Source organism: Schistocerca cancellata, chromosome 6 (genome assembly GCF_023864275.1).
Source record: "Schistocerca cancellata isolate TAMUIC-IGC-003103 chromosome 6, iqSchCanc2.1, whole genome shotgun sequence".
Lineage (NCBI taxonomy): Eukaryota > Metazoa > Arthropoda > Insecta > Orthoptera > Acrididae > Schistocerca > Schistocerca cancellata.
In genome coordinates, this window is record NC_064631.1 from 151,703,353 (window position 1) to 151,722,815 (window position 19,463).

The window sequence follows — 19,463 nt, forward strand, 5'->3', positions numbered from 1 at the left end:
TAGACCCCCACTCGGATCTCAGAGATTTAGAGATCAGTTATGAAACTGAAAACATTTTAGCACGTACACGCGGAGTCTGACCACAGTTCGTTAGTTATTAAATGTAGGTTAAATCTGGAGAAACTTCAGAAAAGTAGGAAACTGAGGAGATGGAACATGGTTAACGTGAAATAACAAGTGGTTGTACTGAATTTCGAAGAAAGCATTAACCAACGACTGAAGAAACACGGCAAAAGGTGGATGAGTATCTTTAAGAGTTAGAGTAGAGAAGGCAGCAGGGGACTAACTAGGCAAAAAGATAACGCCCAATAGAAGTCCACGGACAACACACGAGATATAAAATTTAATTGCTGAAAAATGAAATCATGAAGCAAGGAAAAAGGGAATACAGACCTCTAAAAGTGAATTTGGCAGACAGTGCAAAAGGACAAAGCAGGCATGGCTAGAGAACATATGCAAAGCTGCAGAAGCGTGGGGTACTGTAGGAAAGATAGATACCACCTATAGGAAAATTAAAGAAAGCTTTGGAAAAAAAGAAACAGCTGTGTGGACAGATTTATGCCATTTGTATTTTTTGAATTGGCTTCTGACAGTGTTGATGGAATAAACTCTTTGAAATTTTGCGATTGGGTTCCAGTAATAACATATGCTGGACATGAAAGGACCGCAATAATAGCAAAGTGTTTCACAGATTTGTAGCAAGGAAGCCAAGAATAAATTTGGAAAGAGGGTTAAAGTCCAGGAGGAAGAGCTAAAACGTTTAAGGTCTGCCGATATTTTTGTCAGAGACAGCAAAGGATTTGGAAGATCGGTTGAATAGAATGTGCACTGAGACGAGAAAAGCCATGGGACAGCAACACGCACATGTAAAAATGGCATAGGGTCGCGTAAACATGGCGTAAAATGGCAGTGCATTGGCGGAGCTGTCATCTGTACTCAGATGATTCATGTGAAAATGTTTCCGAAGTGATGATGGCCGCACGGCGGGAACTAACAGACTTTGAACGCGTAATGGTAGTTGGAGCTAGACTTATGGGACATTCCATTTCGTAAATCGTTAGGGAATTCAGTATTCCGAGATGTATAACGTCGAGAGTGAGTCTATAACACGAAATTTCAGGTGTCACCTCTCACCATGGACAGCTCAGTGACCAACGGCCTTCACTTAACGACCGAGAGCAGCGTCGTTTACCTGAGTTAGTGCTAACAGAAAGGCAATACTGCGTGGAATAACCGCAGCAGTCAATCTGGGATGTACGACTAACGTGTCCGTTAGGACAGAGCGGTGAAATCTGGCGTTAATGGGCTATGGCAGCAGACGACTGAGTGCCTTTTCTAACAGAACGACATCGCCTGAAGTGCCTCTCCTGGGCTCGTCACCATGTAGGTTGGATCCTAGATGACAGGAAAAGCGTGGCCGTCCAGATGAGTATCGATTTCAGTAGGTAAGATCTGATGGTAGGATTCGAGTGTGACGCAGACCCCACGAAGCCATACACCCAAGTTGTCACCAAGGCACTGTGCAAGCTGCGGGCTCCATAATGGTGCTGGGGTGTGTTTACATGGAATGCTGTGGGTCCGCTGGAAGTTCGGCTGCTTTCGAGACCATTTGCAGCCATTCGTGGACGTCATGTTCCCAAACAACGATGGAATTTTGATCGATGACAGTGTGCCATGTCACTGGGCCACAATTGTTCGAGACTGGTTTGAAGAACATTTGGACAGTTCGAGCGAATGATTTGGCCACCCAGATCACTAGACATGAATCCAATCGAACATATGTGGCACTTATCATGGCTCAATGTTTCTCCAGGGTACTTCCAATGACTCGATGAGTCGATGTGCTGCACTAAGTAGTGCAAAAGGAGAAACGATACGATATTGTTAGGTATCCAATAACTTTTGTCACCTCAGTGTGCAGTATCTTAAAAAAAAAGCCGTAAGATAAAGGTAAATAAAAGTAAAACGGTGATTATAGAGTGTAGCTGAATTAAATAAAGTGATTTTGAGCGACTCTGATTTGGAAATGAGGTGCTAAAAGTAGCCGGCCGTGTTGGCCGAGCGGTTCTAGGCGCTACAGTCTGGAACCGCGCGACCACTACGGTCGCAAAAAATGGTTCAAATGGCTCTGAGCACTATGGGACTTAACATCTGTGGTCATCAGTCCCCTAGAGCTTAGAACTACTTAAACTTAACCGTAAGGACATCACACACATCCATGCCCGAGGCAGGATTCGAACCTGCGACCGTAGCAGTCGCGCGGCTCCGGACTGCGCGCCTAGAACCGCTAGACCACCGCGGCCGGCACTACGGTCGCAGGTTCGCATCCTGCCTCGGGCATTGATGTGTATGATGTCCTTAGGTCAGTTCGGTTTAAGTAGTTCTAAGTTCTGGGGGACTGATGACCTCAGATGTTAAGTCCCATAGTGCTCACAGCCATTTGAACCATTTTTTTGCTAAAAGTAGCGGATGAATTTTCTTATTTACGGAGCAAAATCACTGATGAGAGTCGATGAAAGATGATATAAAATGCTGATTGACAACATCAAGAAAAGAGTTTCTGGAAAAGAAAAAAAATTGTTAATGTTGATTGTGAATTTAAACTTACCAGTAAAAACACTGTCTGAAAAAAACAAATTTTCTAAAATCGAATACAAATTTAAGTATGTGGTAGTCTCCTGTGAAAGTGAAACTTCCTGGCAGATTAAAACTGCGTGCCAGACCGAGACTCGAACCCGGGACCTTTGCCTTTCGCGGGCAAATGCTCTACCACCTGAGCTACCCAAGCACGAGTCACGCCCCGTCCTCACAGCTTTACTTCTGCCAGTACCTCGTCTCCTACCTTCCAAACTTTACAGTAGCGAACCTTGCAGAACTAGCACTCCTGAAGGAAAGGATATTGTGGAGACATGGCTCAGCCACAGCCTAAGGGATGTTTCCTGAATGAGATTTTCACGCTGTAGCGGAATGTGCGCTGATATGAAACTTCCTGGCAGATTAAAACTGTGTGCCGGACCGAGACTCGAACTCGGCACCTTGGCCTTTCGCGGGCAAGTGCTCTACCAACTGAGATACCCAAGCACGACTCACGCCCTGTCCTCACAGCTTTAGTTCTGCCAGTAGTTCTGCAAGGTTCGCAGGAGAGCTTCTGTAAAGTTTGGAAGGTAGGAGACGAGGTACTGGCAGAAGTAAAGCTGTGAGGACGGGGCGTGAGTCGTGCTTGGGTAGCTCAGTTGGATCGCCGGCACGGTAGCTCAGCGTGTTCAGTCAGAGGGTCAACTTGAACGGATGTCTTGTGACGTCCGCCCACACCAAACGCCGCGAAAGGCAAAGGTCCCGAGTTCGAGTCTCGGCCGGCACACATTTTTAATGTGCCAGGAGGTTTCGTATCAGCGCACACTCCGCTGCAGAGTGAAAATCTCATCCTGTGAAAATGTTTATGTGTAGTGCAGCCTTATATGGATTTGAAACGTGAACGGTAGACAGTACAGAGAGGGAAATAAAAGCATTTGAAATTTTGTGGTATAGTAGAATGTTGAAGAGCAGATGGGCAGATCGAGTAGTGACTGAACAGGTTCTGTATCGAATTGTGGAGAAAAGAACTTTGTGGTATGACGTGATTAAAACAAGTGATAAACTCTGAAAAGGTATCTGGAATCTAACAAGACGGTAGTTTAAAAGTATTTGTGCGCTATTTTCGCTGACGTCTGCTTGGTTTCCATTCTGCGTCGTTTGCGAGTATCTTTTCATTTTCTCTGTGAATATTTTGTCTGTATGCCGTTATTACTACCGCATGTCCTTGAGATTAAATTTTTTAGCATAAGAGGTAAGTAGTTATTTTCACTTAATCAGTTAGTGATACGTGTGGTCTTGAATAAGTAAGGATGTCAAGGTTGTGGGCGTCTAGTAACATTTCCTAGGTGGCAAAGCTGGATCCAAATGAGGTGGAGAGGAAACGACTCGAGAATGGATTGTGGGATACTTTTCGGGAAGGGGTTGGTGTTAGGGCAGAAGTAGATTACGCCCTAGCAGTTAGGAAGCGAAACGGTTGGCTTTTGGAATGAAAGAGGCTGAGTGGTCTATAGTTGAGAGGGCGGTTAGATCTCAAGATTGATGAGTGGGAGTAAGAATGATGAGTGAGAGTAATGGCAGTCGACCAAGTTCTCAAGGATGAGGGGTACACTGGGGTGTTGCGAGACGGTTTTGTGATAGACGTAGGACTGGCGAAGACATTTCAGGTGTTTGAGAAGATGCGGTAGAGGGTAAATGGATATCGAAAGCGAGACGGTGTTCACGGCCTCCACGGAGGAGGTGAGCGAAACTGCCAACAGGTCTTACCTGAGTAACCTGGCGAGTAGCGGAAAGAACTCGTACATGAGCAAAGCAACCTTGTTCTTGAGCGATGGTTCGAACACCTTGCGTCCCCACTGTCGGAATTCGGCCTCTGGGTTGCGCTGGCAGTTGACCTCCACACCGAAGGCGACAGATGCGATGATGTCCGTGGCGTACCTGGCGGACACTTCCCTCATCTCCAGCACCTCGCCACGGCGCGCCGAGTCCTCCAGGACCTCGACCATCTCACGACCGCAGTCCTGCATCGTCTGCGGAGGAGAAGCGATTATCAAATAGTATTTAAAACATCATGTACGCAATGGTGTTTTCCCTGTGCCACAGTGCCATGTATGTCTTGCGAGCACTACACTATGTAGAAAACCGCGCCCGCCAAAATCAGATCCAATGGGCAACATTGTATTGCTGACCACTTTGGAGTAACGAGGAGTGTAACAGCTCACAGACAAACCACAATACATCACATGACCATCCAGATCAGTGCTAGGCAGCAACTAGTGATGAGCTACACCACCCAGAACCTCCTTCCCACTGTGGGGTACAGAATACCGCAGCCCAAGCATATAGCGCGATGTGAATCAGCGGTAAAACACAAGAGAGGCATTCGGGAGGACGGCGGTTCGAATCCCCTTACGGATATCTATACTTCGGTTTTCCATGTTTTCCCTAAACCTCTGATACGGAGTCTTCGAGGAGGACATGGCCACTTTCACCTATCTTCCCTAATCAGAGCTAGTTTAAGTAGTCGAGAGAACATTAAAGACAAATTTTCCTTCCTTCTTCCTTTGCTTCACTTACGTATCTCTATTCACTGTGCACCACAAGGCTCAAACATTAGTACAGACGTGGAAAGACCGCCCTTCGCCGCTAGAATCACGGATAGGCTTCTCAGGTAAGATAACGTGCAGATACATATCTTGGACTGGATTTGCTAATGGTGGCGCCCAGTCCCAGGTGGAACTGACAGATCAGTAAAAAAAAAAAAAAAATGGCCAGGTACGCATAGGGATCGCGATCCGAGAGTTTCGTACAAACTGATTTATATAGTACGTAGACAGTTCATTCATCCCTGGAATCGAGAATCTCGACGATTTTGTCTGTTATGTATACTGAATTACAAGACTTTCATTAATGTTTTAATTTTAATTTCAAAGTCGGACAACAAATGACAAAAGAAATTTTTTTGTGTGCTTAAACACAAATTAACAATTTACGGATTTTTTTCCTTTATTTCTACTGTGAACCCTTGCACTTCCACACTATTCAGACAAAAAAGAAAAGGAAGAAAAACAACATGCCAGAAAAAATTCAGAATGGTTCAAATGGCTCGAATCACTATGGGATTTAACATCTTAGGTCATCAGTCCCCTAGACTACTTAAACCTAACTAACTTAAGGACAACACACACATCCATGTTCGAGGCAGGATTCGAACCTGCGACCGTAGCAGGAGCGCGGTTCTCGACTGAAGCTTCGACAAGTAGTCCTACTTATTTCTTCTACTGTAGCTCACGTTACAGACCGAATTCTCCTGGAAATACTTGGTTTTCTGGTACTACTGCTCACCTCATGTACCTTCCTGTTGGCTGGTGGCAATATACCACCCAGATTACTCCTGAACGTAATTGTCCATTGTCTAACTGGTTTGTCTTGTACAACAGATGCATCTCGTGGCATCTCTACAATCACAACAGCTTTCTGTCGCTGAAGGTTAACTTTGGCACAATGTTCAGTCAGAACATTTACTTTCAGGTTCACATTACACCCATCACTAATTTCATACCCGTCGCATACATCAGACTTTGGCTGCCTGTAAACAGCTCATCCCGCACGTCAGATGCTTGTCTGCGAGGCTGCGACCCAGTACTTGCGTTCGCGGTACATTCTGAACCACTGGCGTACACTCGACAACAGATTCGGCTCTGTCGACTTGATCATTCACTCCATCAACTCGTCTCCTCTTAATTTCTCCCGTTCGCCGTGCATCTGAGGCAATGTGTATGCTTGTACCGTTTCAGCCACAACATCTGCAACACAATTACCAACAACCTCGTCCGCATTCATAACAACAAACTAATCTGCAGTTCCACTCTGCACGATGCGAAAATCACCAACAAATGCACTTTCTTGCGCATCCGACCCATGCTCTCCAGCCTCAATTTAATGCTTATTATCACCCAACGCGGCAGATACTATTGGCCTTAAATCACCCACGTTCCTATCCACACACTGTATCACTTCGGTACAGCCCACACTCATTCAAGCTGCCACAGACTCCACAATTCTACTGGATGTCGGAGTTGGTACTCCTATATTACTCTCCTTCACTTCAACAACCTCATTACTCTGTGCGTCGCTTAAATTCCCATAAAGTGGTATTATGACATCATATACAGCTAATTTAATCTTCCCACTAAAAAAGCCATTTGGGACATTCTGTCCTACTCTTCACAGGATCGACAGCGTTGACTATATCATTGGTAGATGGCTGTCCCGCAGGAACATGTAAACTATCCACAAGCCTGTTCCACTCCGTTTCAGCTTTTTCCTTTTCCCTCCTCTCTGCTTCCTCTGTTATCCTCCTTTCCCTCCTCTCCATAATCAACATATTCCTCACATTCAGAGGCCCGTTTTCAATTATCTATTCCTCGGGCTCTCTCTGCAAATTTTCCCTACACTCCGGAGATGTGTGATAAGTCATTTCCTTCAACTCAGCATCACATGCTTCTAATCTCTCATCCCACTCCATTTTTTCTACTTGTAACTTATCAACTTCGTCTCTTAAAATTCTCAATACCTTCTCTCAACTAGCTCCTTGCGGCATTAACAGCCGTGCAGCCTGCGATCTGACCACGACATGATTAGTTCCTAAGAATCACACAAATGAAAAAAAAAACACTTAACCATCCCACTAGCCTAACTCTTCCCACCACTTTACATGGTTCAGCACCGAGCCTTATTCCTTGTTCTGCACGAAATAAATCCAAATCACGAGAACATCTAACTGTAATACTACCATATTATTTCTTACTATAACTTACTTACTCTCGACGCAGTGGCTACTGATGATTACTACTATAAATCGTAACACTGACTAAACTTAGTTTGCCCCTCTAAATCACTACTCATGATTCGTAGCTTATACACTATGTAACACACCAAGAAACCCGAAAACCCAAATAAGAATGTCATGATAATTTAAAGTAGGGAACAGTGTTATGCTGACAGGTACGACGACTTTGACAATAATATAACACCTTAAAGTTTTGATGAACACCAATTTCAATAATTACTGAGTATGTCATGATATAAAGGTAGAAAGAAAGAAAGGTTATTTTTAGTTAGCTACCAAACATCTCAGTAATAACTGCAAATCAGTACGACGAAAGTTAAGTCCAAAGCAAATGTCGGTCAGAGATAACATTTATTGTGAAAGAGACTTGTAAACGCGGCGAAAAGGAAATTCAATGCGTCTCCAATGCTCGATCATGGAAATGTTAGTCGCTCGCTAGCTTGCTTGCTATCAAGTCGTGAGAGAGCACCGTTTGTTATAGTACTACAAACGGAACGCTACGAGATTGTTTCTACTCAAAAAGGTACTATTGAGTGATAGAGATGCGCGGACTTTGTTCTCAGTTATTCTGACTTGAGAACTTGAACTGAAGTGATATTGTGATAGTGTACGACGAGTTAGTGAACATTAATTATTGGAGATATTATTTTTGGACTCAGCCATCATCAAAATGAACAGTTACAACGAAGAATGGACATAGTATCGAAGACTGCAATACCTGATTAGCCTTGAGTAGGAAACATTAATACGATCATACGAAGATAATACAAATACGCCGATTGCAAAAGTTGTCGTAATCGTCACGATCACCGAAGTGAAAAGAATCGTAATTGATTTGATCCATCGGTGTGCTTGTGGAGTGGTGATTATAAACTAACTGCTAAGAAGGAACAATAAAAATTGTTGGTTAGTAATGGAAATCTCACGTGTTAGCTCCGTCATTAATTAAACTGTGTGATAGTTGATGATCAAAATTAATTAACTGTGAACTTTTTAATTGAAAGAGTGACTTGATGAACATTGAGCATTGAAAGGAGTGTTTTGCCGTAATAATATTACGACGCACGAAATCAAGATAGCATTATAGATTATCTCTGGATTTGCGTCGTGCCGTAGTGAACAATTCTGCCTAGCAACGTAACAACAACTACTGATACTGAACCGCAAGTGAATTTTCCCTCGCTTCAGTGGTGTGAAACGACGCCGGTGAAGAATGGTTCACTCAATACCGCAATAACTAACTAACCGCGCACAGCAAATCATCATAAAACCATAACAGACAATTAAAATCAGCAGTTCGCATCGCTGAGAAGACTGTGCGGACTCGCAAACGGACTTTCATACATTACGCGAGGAACAATTTTCTTTAGAGATTTTCAGGTGCTGTTCCACGTTATCCGACGGGGACAACCATCACTGCGCATTCGCGTCTCCATTCCACCGACAGTAGCGGCTCAACATCAACAGCGACAACAAAAGGGGAGAAGGGGCGTCACAACTACTAGTTTATACACTAATAGACAATGAGCCACACCTCCTGCTTCTGACACCTATATGACCGATAACAACAAGTTGAAAACTAACACTTGCATTTACGCCTCCTCCAATTACTGTCTGCATTTACTTATCAGCAGCTGAACTGAGAAGTGTTAAACTCTGAAAAAACTCACTGTATTGCTATGAGACTCGCAGTCCAACAAAATGCCTATATTCGCCCCACAATGGAGATAATGTAGGTGTTGTTACTTCTTCTGTTGTCACCAAACGACGTGGCGACGGGCTTGAAGATCCCACTTCTGACACTAATCTGAAGAGCGCCTGGTAGTGACGACCACTCGGTCGCCGTCTTGGAGACAGTAGTTGCACTCAGGGTGTTGAGAAGGTGCTGGTGACAGGCCAGCAGGTCCAGTGGAAACACTAATGACAGTAAAGAATGCCTTTAGTCTATTCCAATATATGATGTGTCGTCGGTCAACGAGGCAAACGTGAATCACTCTGTTGTCCCTGTCCAGCGCTGATGTGTGGGCAGCAGCTTCCACCCTGGATGCTGGGTAGCAGCCCTGCAGTGCTGACACAAGGTCCGTAGCAGGCCGACGGCTTCTTGGGGCCATAGCCGTGTCGTCAGCGTGTCCTACTTCCTTCAGTGGTGTGTAGGTCTTTCGGCCACTTGGCTCATTATGTGCCTTCCGTAACGGCGTGTGGAGACAGCTGTCCACGAAATTCAACTTAACCACCTGCCGGCGGTAGTTGGACAGCGAGTGTTGCTGAGAACACGAAGTCCCACTAGGAACTCAGTGCTGGTGGCAGCAGATGCAGACACCAGGTTCCATGAGAAACTTAGTGGTGGTGGCAACAGCCACAGCACAGTCTCGAACTCATGACTGCTGCCGGCAATTCCCGGTCATCTCGCTGCCTGGCGTGGCTCCTGTCGTCGTTGTGATGCTGCTGGACTCCGACAATGACCAAGAGCAAGAACAAGAGTACTTCTTCCTCAAAATTCAGCCATATTTGTACCAGACCAAGGCGCATTTCTCTAAAAGTTGGTCCCTGCTCATGTCGTCCACAACAAGGGACTTGCCCTGGTGTTGTGTCACTGACTAGCCCCCTATAGTCATTATAGGATTTCGCGAGGTCCTTAGGTGCACACCATTCTCACCAACATGTCGCCACACTTGTGGCTACCAGTCTGCAGCTGTTTTCTCACTACTTCTTGTTAACTTTGACGAAAGCTATATTACTTTTGCTAAACGTCTGGGTAGTGACGCTACACCACTTTGTGGTGAGATGGAATGATTCATTACTTCCTCCCTGCCTTTTTTTACCCAATTATTGAGTCATGTCTACAACCAGTCATATTGGCTGTGAGAACATATTTGTACACTACTGGCCATTAAAATTGCTACAGCTACACCACGAAGATGACGTGCTACAGACGTGAAATTTAACCGACAGGAAGACGATGCTGTGATATGCAAATGATTAGCTTTTCAGAGCATTCACACAAGGTTCGTGCCGGTGGCGACACCTACAACGTGCTGACATGAGGAAAGTTTCCAACCGATTTCTCGTACACAAACAGCAGCGGACCGGTGTTGCCTGGTGAAACGTTGTTGTGATGCCTCGTGTAAGGTGGAGAAATGCGTACCATCACGTTTCCGACTTTGATAAAGGTCGGATTGTAGCCTATCGTGATTGCGATTTATAGTATCGCAACATTGCTGCTCGCGTTGGTCGAGATCCAATGACTGTTAGCAGAATATGGAATCGGTGGGATCAGGAGGGTAATACGGAACACCGTGCTGTATCCCAACGGCCTCGTATCACTAGCAGTCGAGATGACAGGCATCTTATCCACATGGCTGTAAAGGATCGTGCAGCCACGTCTCGATCCCTCAGATTGGGACGTTTGCAAGACAACAACCATCTGCATAAACAGTTGGACGACGTTTGCAGCAGCATGGACTATCAGCTCGGAGACCATGGCTGCGGTTACCCTTGACGCTGCATCACAGACAGGAGCGGCTGCGACGGTGTACTCAACGACGAACCTAGGTGCACGAATGGCAAAACGTCATTTTTTCGGATGAATCCAGGTTCTGTTTACAACATTATGATGGTCGCATCAGTGTTTGGCGACATCGCGGTGAACGCACATTGGAAGCGTGTATTCGTCAACGCCATACTGGCGTATCACCTGGCGTGATGGTATGGGGTGCCATTGGTTACACGTCTCGGTCACTTCTTCTTCGCATTGACGGCACTATGAACAGTGGACTGTACATTTCAGATGTGTTACGACCCGTGGCTCTACCCTTCATTCGATCCCTGCGAAACCCTACATTTCAGCAGGATAATGCACGACTGCATGTTGCAGGTCCTGTACGGCCTTCCTGGATACACAAAATGTTCGGCTGGTGCCCTGGCCAGCACGTTCTCTAGATCTCTCACCAATTCAAAACGTCTGGTCTATGGTGGCCGAGCAGCTGGCTCCTCACAACCTCCTCCGTGACCAGCCGCACAGGACAGGCAGCAGATAGGAACCTTACAGTGAACATAGCGGACTTCCACTTCAACAGCATTGAGGCTACTTGGACTACACAGAAGAGAGATTCTACCACTGCACATGGAAACTAAAATGAAGTAGCTCTTTGTTTATGAATAAGAATCCCAGTTATTAATAACAAGGACACCGTCCACCAACCAACCTCCTCGCCTAGCTTCCCAATGTACAGCTCTACAGATACAACGAGATGACATAAAAGCGGCTAAAGAGAATACAACACCAACAACAAACGTAAATGTTTCCATGTATTAATATTTCAATCAGTTTGTTTTTACTGCGATCTGATTTGCTCGCAATAATTTTGTCACTCGATTCCAATTCATTACATGTTGATACTCAGTTTGGAGCCATTTTCACATTAAATTTTATTATATATTTTGGCACCCAGAATGGCATAACCTTATTTGACAAAAAAATGTTCAAATGTGTGTGAAATCTTATGGGACTTAACTGCTAAGGTCATCAGTCCCTAAGCTTACACACTACTTAACCTAAATTATCCTACGGACAAACACACACACCCATACCCGAGGGAGGACTCGAACCTCCGCCGGGACCAGCGGGACAGTCCGTGACTGCAGCGCCCTAGACCGCTCGGCTAATCCCGCGCGGCCCTTATTTGACATTTCTCATTTCAATTCACTATAGTTTGGCGCCCAAAATGTGATGACATCATTTTCAATTAATGAAAACAATTTCAGTTTATTACATAACATAAAAAAGTATTTTTTTCAGATCACGAGGTAGATGTAATAGACTGATAACTAATTCCTGATTTTCTTTCGATTTTCAAATTTTCTGTCGTATTTTGCTTTCATTTAATAAATTGCTGATGCAGGCACCGTTGGAAAGTAGGAAATTAGGTAAGAAACTGTGGCACGTTCTCTTGGCGTTTGAATAGGCAATCTTTTTGCCCTATATGATTAGCGTATTACATTCTGCCATACAGCTATTATCAAAAATAGTGAATTTTTTATTTGTACTTTACTATCTATAGCCCTGAAAACCAGGAAAGTATTAGCACCTAAAATGTCTTTTTCAATATGATAACTGTTCCTTGCCATAGAAATGTTGACTATTGTTGTCGGGTGAATCTACATCGTAACACAGAATTCTCTCTTGACTGAAACCCGGATCATTTTGATATACTGTTGCATAATAAGGCATGTACGAACTATATTATTGTAGCAAAGCCACGCAACTATAAAACGTGTTTATAGCACCACAATTCACTCATTGCACCCAATATGTACTCACCTGGGACATCATTTTGAGCTTTCCTGACGTGAATGTAGGAGTCATCTTCGTTCTCATTCGCTTCCATTTAGGCCCATCCATGAAGAATAGGTTGTGATTCAATGGCTCTTGTTCGTTGTACTTCATTCCTCTGTCGCGGAACGTGTCAAAATCCTTGACTAGTACCAGACGGATGAGATCTGGATCATTCAGCATGAGGAATGGTCTGTTGAACGCATACATTCCCACAAATCTCTCACCTGCCGTACGGAGAAAGAACAGTAAAATTGCAACAGTTACTGATAAAGTAATAGTGAATCTATCTGATATCAAAATGAGTACAGCAACAAATCGAATGATACACTTCAGATTAACTTACATATTTCAAAACCTAGCCATATCACGAGCTTTCTGAGCTCTTGATTTGAAGATTGACAAAAAAATGAAAAGATGATTCCAGAGCGTCAGTGTGACACGTCATACAGAATTAAACGTCTGCTTCGCTGATGACGCTAATAAAGTAAAGTCGTATAACGCCTTTTCATCAAAAAGTGTGAGTTCTGGGGCTTAAGTGTATCTGTGCAGGATAGGTGGCTTGACGAGTACGAATAGAGTTCAGTGTCCTGTTTATGTTATCGATGTCAGTGAGGGCGTGAAGGACAAGGATGAAACACAGTGGCGACACATAATCTGCTGCAATCGAAAAGTGCCAAGTCGGCCGTTGAGACCTGATAATTAAGGAAAGCAGGATTGGGCTACGATTGTGGATGGGGCCCGAATCAATTACTAGTGGTTTGCTTTGCAATTTCACTCATTTATTTCAGTAAATAATTTTTGAAACAGCCAATGAGGTCGCAATTAGACTTTTAAGGCACGTAACCACAATCACGGTTGAAGGCCTTTAACTCGAAAAATGGCAGTTATTTAAAATTTAACAAATACAGACAGCCAATAATTTTGAAGACAAGCCTATGTGGTCGCAATCTCAATTTTAAGTCAAGTAACCACAATCACGGCTGAAGCCCTTTAACTCCCAAAATGGCAATTATTAAAAAAATTTAGCAAACGTAAATAAAATACAGACAGCAAATAATTTTTGAAAACAACCCAATGTGGTACCAATCAGAATTTTAAAGCAAGTAACCACAATCACGGCTGAAGACCTTTAACACCAAAATGGCAATTATAAAAAAATTTACAAATATACTTTCAAACGGCAAAGGCCATCGCAAAAGTCAATAAAAAAAACTACAACAGATCACCAAACAATGAGACAAATTCTGGTAACTTAATAATACAATAATAAAATAAAACACAAGGGGGAGTGACAGAGGGTGCTCCAGGAATCGACCTCTGCGTAGGTCACACCAAAAACGCTTTCGCGAGCAAAGAGAAAGGAAGCCAAGAGTTGCATTCAGATCCCAAGATGGTAACTCGGGCTAGTGGCTGTCTAGCGAGCGACTAATGATAATCTTGGTGAGGCTACCTGACATCCAACAAAACAAAAGCAAGATGTAAAATTACGCCAAAGCCGGAACCGGCGGTCTGGGCTCCGCCCGCAGAATATTGTGCTTAGAGCGCCCAGAACAAGAAGGAATGACTCCCAGTAAGGTAGAAGAACGCCACCCAACCTACAATCAAGAAGCTGTCAAACTTATACGCTTCACCGTACAGCGGCGGCAAGGCGAGGAAACGTACACTGCCGTTACATACACTAACCCCCTAGGGCACGTAACTGGGGCGTTAGTGGCCACAAGACAGAAAAATACCGCTGGTTGAACTTAACAATGTAAGAAGCTGAAAATAGTAAATAGTAAACAGAATCTCAGGAAGGCTAATCAGATCCGCCTTCCCCAGGTACTCCACTCGCTGCTTCTCGCCTCGGCGACCGTGTGAACAGCAAAAAAATGGCTCTGAGCACTATGGGACTTAACATCTATGGTCATCAGTCCCCTAGAACGTAGAACTACTGAAACCTAACTAACCTAAGGACATCACACACATCCATGCCCGAGGCAGGATTCGAACCTGCGACCGTAGCAGTCGCGCGGCTCCGGACTGAGCGCCTAGAACCGCTAGACCACCGCGGACGGCTGTGAACAGCAACACGAACCCAAACCACTGGAGAATAGCGAACTTTCACAATGGTCAAGGTTTCTCTATGCAAATTGCGATGCCCTCAACTTCAACATGCAGGGTCCGGTTTCGACGAGGTCGTGAACCCTCGTGACCACTGCCCTACGATCCGGCAGTCCATACACGGCGCCAGCGGTCCCGACGTAGTGTCGCTTTGCCGGGACCTCGCCGCTCCTGCATCTCCAACCGGAATCCACACTCACACCAAAGACAGGGCAGCAGAACTACATATCGATAAGCGCCGCTGCTGCCACTAGCGGACAGGCAACGCTTACGAAACCGAGTGGCGCCAGTGAACATGAGAAGAAGACAGACAACACAACCATGCCAACTAAACGATACAGTCCGGCAGAAACCTACACACGGCACCAAAGCGAGCCGCAGCACGGCTCAGCCGTTAAGCATCTACATCTACATCTACATCTACATCTACATTCAAATTCCGCAAGCCGCAGTATGGTGCGTTGTTGGGTGTACTCTGTACCACCACTAGTCGTTTTCTTTCCTCTAAGTCTGCAGGCTTTCCTGGACGTTGTCACTGAAGCTAAGATTTTTACTTTAGTTCCCCTTTCTGTTCCACTCGCAAACAGAGCGAGGAGAAAACGACTGTCTATATGCCTCCGTATGAGTCTTAATTTCTCTTACGTTGTCTTCGCGGTCCTTATGGGAAATGTACGTTGGCAGCAGCAGAATCGTTTTGCTGTCAGCTTCAAATGCTCGTTCTCTAAATTTTCTCAATAATGTTCCTCGAAGAAACGTCGCCTTCCCTCAAGAGGAGGAGGATATTAGTGTTTAACGTCCCGTCGACAACGAGGTCATTAGAGACGGAGTGCAAGCTCGGGTGAGGGAAGGATGAGGAAGGAAATCGGCCGTGCCCTTTCAAAGGAACCATCCCGGCATTTGCCTGAAGCGATTTAGGGCAATCACGGAAAACCTAAATCAGGATGGCCGGAGACGGGATTGAACCGTCGTCCTCCCGAATGCGAGTCCAGTGTGCTAGCCACTGCGCCACCTCGCTCGGTATCTTCCCTCAAGAGATTCCCGTTTGAGTTGCTGAAGTATCTCCATAACACTTTCGTATAGTTCGAATCTACCGGTAACAAATCTAGCTGCCTGTCTTTGAATTGTTTTAATGTCTTGCTTCAATCCGACCTGGTGCGACTAGCAAACACTCGAGCAGTACTCAAGAATAGGTCGGATTAGCGTCCTATATGGGATCTCCTGTACAGATGAACCGCACTTCCACAAAATTATCCCAATAAACCGAATTCGACCATTTTCCTTCCCTACCACAATCTTCGGATACTCGTTCCATTTCATGCTGCTTTGCAACGTTGCGCTCAGATATTTAAACAACTTGACTGTGTCAAGCAGGGCACTACTACTGCTCTATCTGAACATTACGTATTTAGAATGAAATTTTCACTCCACAGCGGAGTGTGCACTGATATGAAACTTCCTGGCAGATTAAAACTGCGTGCCGGATCGAGACTCGAACTCGGGACCTTTGCCTTTCGCGGGCAAGTGTTCTACCGACTGAGCTACCCAAGCACGACTCACGCCCCGTCCTCACAGCTTTAATTCCGCCAGTACCTCTTCGTGATGTTTGGAAGGCAGGAGACGAGGTACTGGCGGAATTAAAGCTGTGAGGACGGGGCGTGAGTCGTGCTTGGGTAGCTCAGTCGGTAGAACACTTGCCCGCGAAAGGCAAAGGTCCCGAGTTCGAGTCTCGGTCCGGCACACAGTTTTAATCTGCCAGGAAGTTTCACTACGTATTTGTTTTTCCTTGTCATTTTTCCTTCCATTTTTCTACCTTCATCACACCAACTAGAAATTTTGTCTAACGAGGAGACCTTCTGGTAGGGCATCGAGGTATGAGCTCCCACTTTGCCAGCTTATAGCGTGGGTAGGTACCTACCACACCTTAAAATTGTAGGTGTCAATGCGGTTTCGTTTTTGAAATATTGCCTGTTAAAGTTTGGGCAGCTCTTTATATACAGAAAAGTTTCACTACTGTGGCAAGTGAGCGAGTAGCCGAGCCACAATAGTGTAATTTTCTGTATATAAAGAGCTGCTGTAACATCCACGAGATAAATTTTTGGCTACAGTGCGACGAGAGGAAATTATGCCTCTAACAGTTATAAACATTATTTATTCGACATATGAAAAAATAGTGAATTAATAATTTATATAATATTCTACGATGTAATTGGACATACCGATGTGTATCATACAAAGACAATGATAATTGTAAATTCCTTTTATGATCTGCGTTTGTCTTCCTTTGTTTTTACCTTTTGTTGATTGGCTTTTGTAGGTTCAGCACGCAAGACGCATATCAAACTGAGGTCTGTTAAGAAATTGTAATTATTTGTTAATTATTACTTGAAAATAGAGTTCATTATTATAAATATGAGTGATTAATTATTTGTAACTGTAATTCCTCTCTCAGTAAGCAATATCTGTGTTAATTGTTTCTTTCCGCTGCAACGAGCGCAGCCATTCATGATAGCGATTTGTATCGCGTGTTTGTCTGTGTTTTCCTTAGAAACAAATCAAATGTTTGCTTGATGAAGTCTAAATAGTGCACAATACGAAAGTAGTTTCTGTAAAGTTCAATAAGCATTTAAAATACTTATTTGCTCTAACAATAGAAAGTCTCTATCAATTGTCTGCCGCCATCTTAACAATTATCACAGCGGCAAATTCTAATTACGCAACTCTGCAGACATAAATGCCGAACGTAATACAAATGTGTAAAAATAAATGTGCACCGGTGGTCCCGAACTCATTTGAATGAAACTTATTCGAATCAGATTTGCTCTTTAAAAACAGTGCTCATAGCACGATCCTTATAAGAAACTTTTCTAGCTGATGTATGGAGCCGAAATTATTTACGCACGAGTTGCGAAGAATATTGTTCCAGGTAACATACGTCAGTGTTGTGCGCGGCTGATGTTCGGTGGTTTTAATGATCATTTTGCTGAAGATAACTGCTTCCATCTTAATCAATAGTTGTATAGAATCTGTTGTATGAACTGTGATTTAGTGACACTTACACAACTTACAGACAACACTTTAACACGACGTTAACTTTGAGTTCTTTAGCAACTTGATCAAATCTTTAGCCGAGAGAAAAATTATTTAGTAATTACTCAATGTAATAAAATAAGATTATTATTTCCATTTACAAATTAGTTAAATACCAAAATACTGAATAAAACAGCGAACGCCACACTGGCGCCCTGAGCACCTTGTTCTGCAGGCGCTGCAATGTCCGCATCCTGGTGACACTAATCGTGGCCCATGCCACAGATCCATACGTGAGGGCAGGCAGGATAACTGTTCGGTAAATGCGGAGCTTGGTATGGAGGTAAAGTTCCCTACTGCGAATGAGCGGGTACAAAGCCCTGGTTAGCTTTTGCCCCTTGTTGGTGACATACTCCGCATGACAGTGGAAGAGCAACTTGTGGTCCATCTGGACCCCGAGATAGGTGGTTGTCGGGGACCAGGGCACCTGCACACCTGCAATCGAGATATTGTGGCGGAGGACTGGGCGCCGTTTCGTGAAGTAAACTGCCGTAGTTTTGGTGGCATTGAGAGCTATTTTGTTTGTCTGGCACCAGGTGATAGTGGCGTCCACCTGTCGCTGGAGGCGGGCGACGACGTCGTCAGTAATGCGGCCAGTTGTGTATAGTGCTGTGTCGTCAGCGTATTGTGCAAGGTGGCACTCGGGGATGACCGGCATATCATTGACATAGATATTAAAAAGGATGGGAGATAGCACCGATCCTTGCGGAGTGCCTGCCGACAATTGGCGAGTTCCAGAACGCATTCCCCGTTGAGCCACTAGGAAAGTCCTACCACGGAGGAAGTCATCTACGATCTTGACATAAATATCCGGTATAGGGGTCTGTGTCAGCATCTTGTGTACGAGGTTGTCTTGCCAGATCTTGTCGTAGGCGTTTTGCAAGTCCAGAAAAACGGCAGCTGTCGACTTGGCAGTGTTGAAGCCTTTGCTGATGTGTTCAGTGATTCGTAGGACCTGGAGTTCAGCAGAGAGGTGCGAAGTGAATCCAAACTGTTCAGGACGGATCGTCCCAGCTGCCGCAAGAGGTTGGGAAAGTCGGTGAAGGATCACAGATTCAAGGACCTTCGCCATAGTGTTTAGGAGGCTGATGGGCCTGTTGTTGGTGGGGACTGTAGGGTCCTTGAACCTCTTGGAGATCGCAATCAGCTTGGCTTGTTTCCACTGAGGGGAGAAAAGATGTGAGATAACAGTTTAAAATCTTGGTGAAAAAGATGAGTGGTGTGCGGGGAAGGTGGCAAAGATGTTCATTTAAAATTCCGTCCAATCCAGGGGCTGACCGGCCACGTTTCCGTCGAGCGATGCGCTGAATTTCTGCCATGGACGTAAGAAGGGGAGCAGACTGGGGTGGGTGGTTGCGGAAAGCAGCAACAGCTGTCAGGACTTCATGTTCTTCCTGTACTTCGTTCGGAGAAAGGTCCTGGACCAGAGGGCGGTTTTGGGCCTCGAACGCATCTGCCAGCGTTTCCACAATTTGCAGGGTATCATAAGACAAGCCCGCTGCTGTGCGAATAGGA

At 44.8% G+C, this 19,463-nt stretch overlaps 1 protein-coding gene across 1 annotated transcript in view; it reads right to left on the reverse strand.

Annotated features, from left to right (window-relative positions):
• The window catches only part of LOC126190920 (cytochrome P450 6k1-like), an 86,619-nt gene that overhangs the window by 31,450 nt on the left and 35,706 nt on the right, over positions 1-19,463 (reverse strand). Inside the window, exons 3-4 of the mRNA XM_049931553.1 lie at positions 12,744-12,982; positions 4,339-4,601 (exon numbers count right to left, since the gene is read on the reverse strand). Of these exons, the coding sequence (XP_049787510.1) occupies positions 4,339-4,601; positions 12,744-12,982 (502 nt within the window). The remainder of the gene's footprint in view (positions 1-4,338; positions 4,602-12,743; positions 12,983-19,463) is intronic.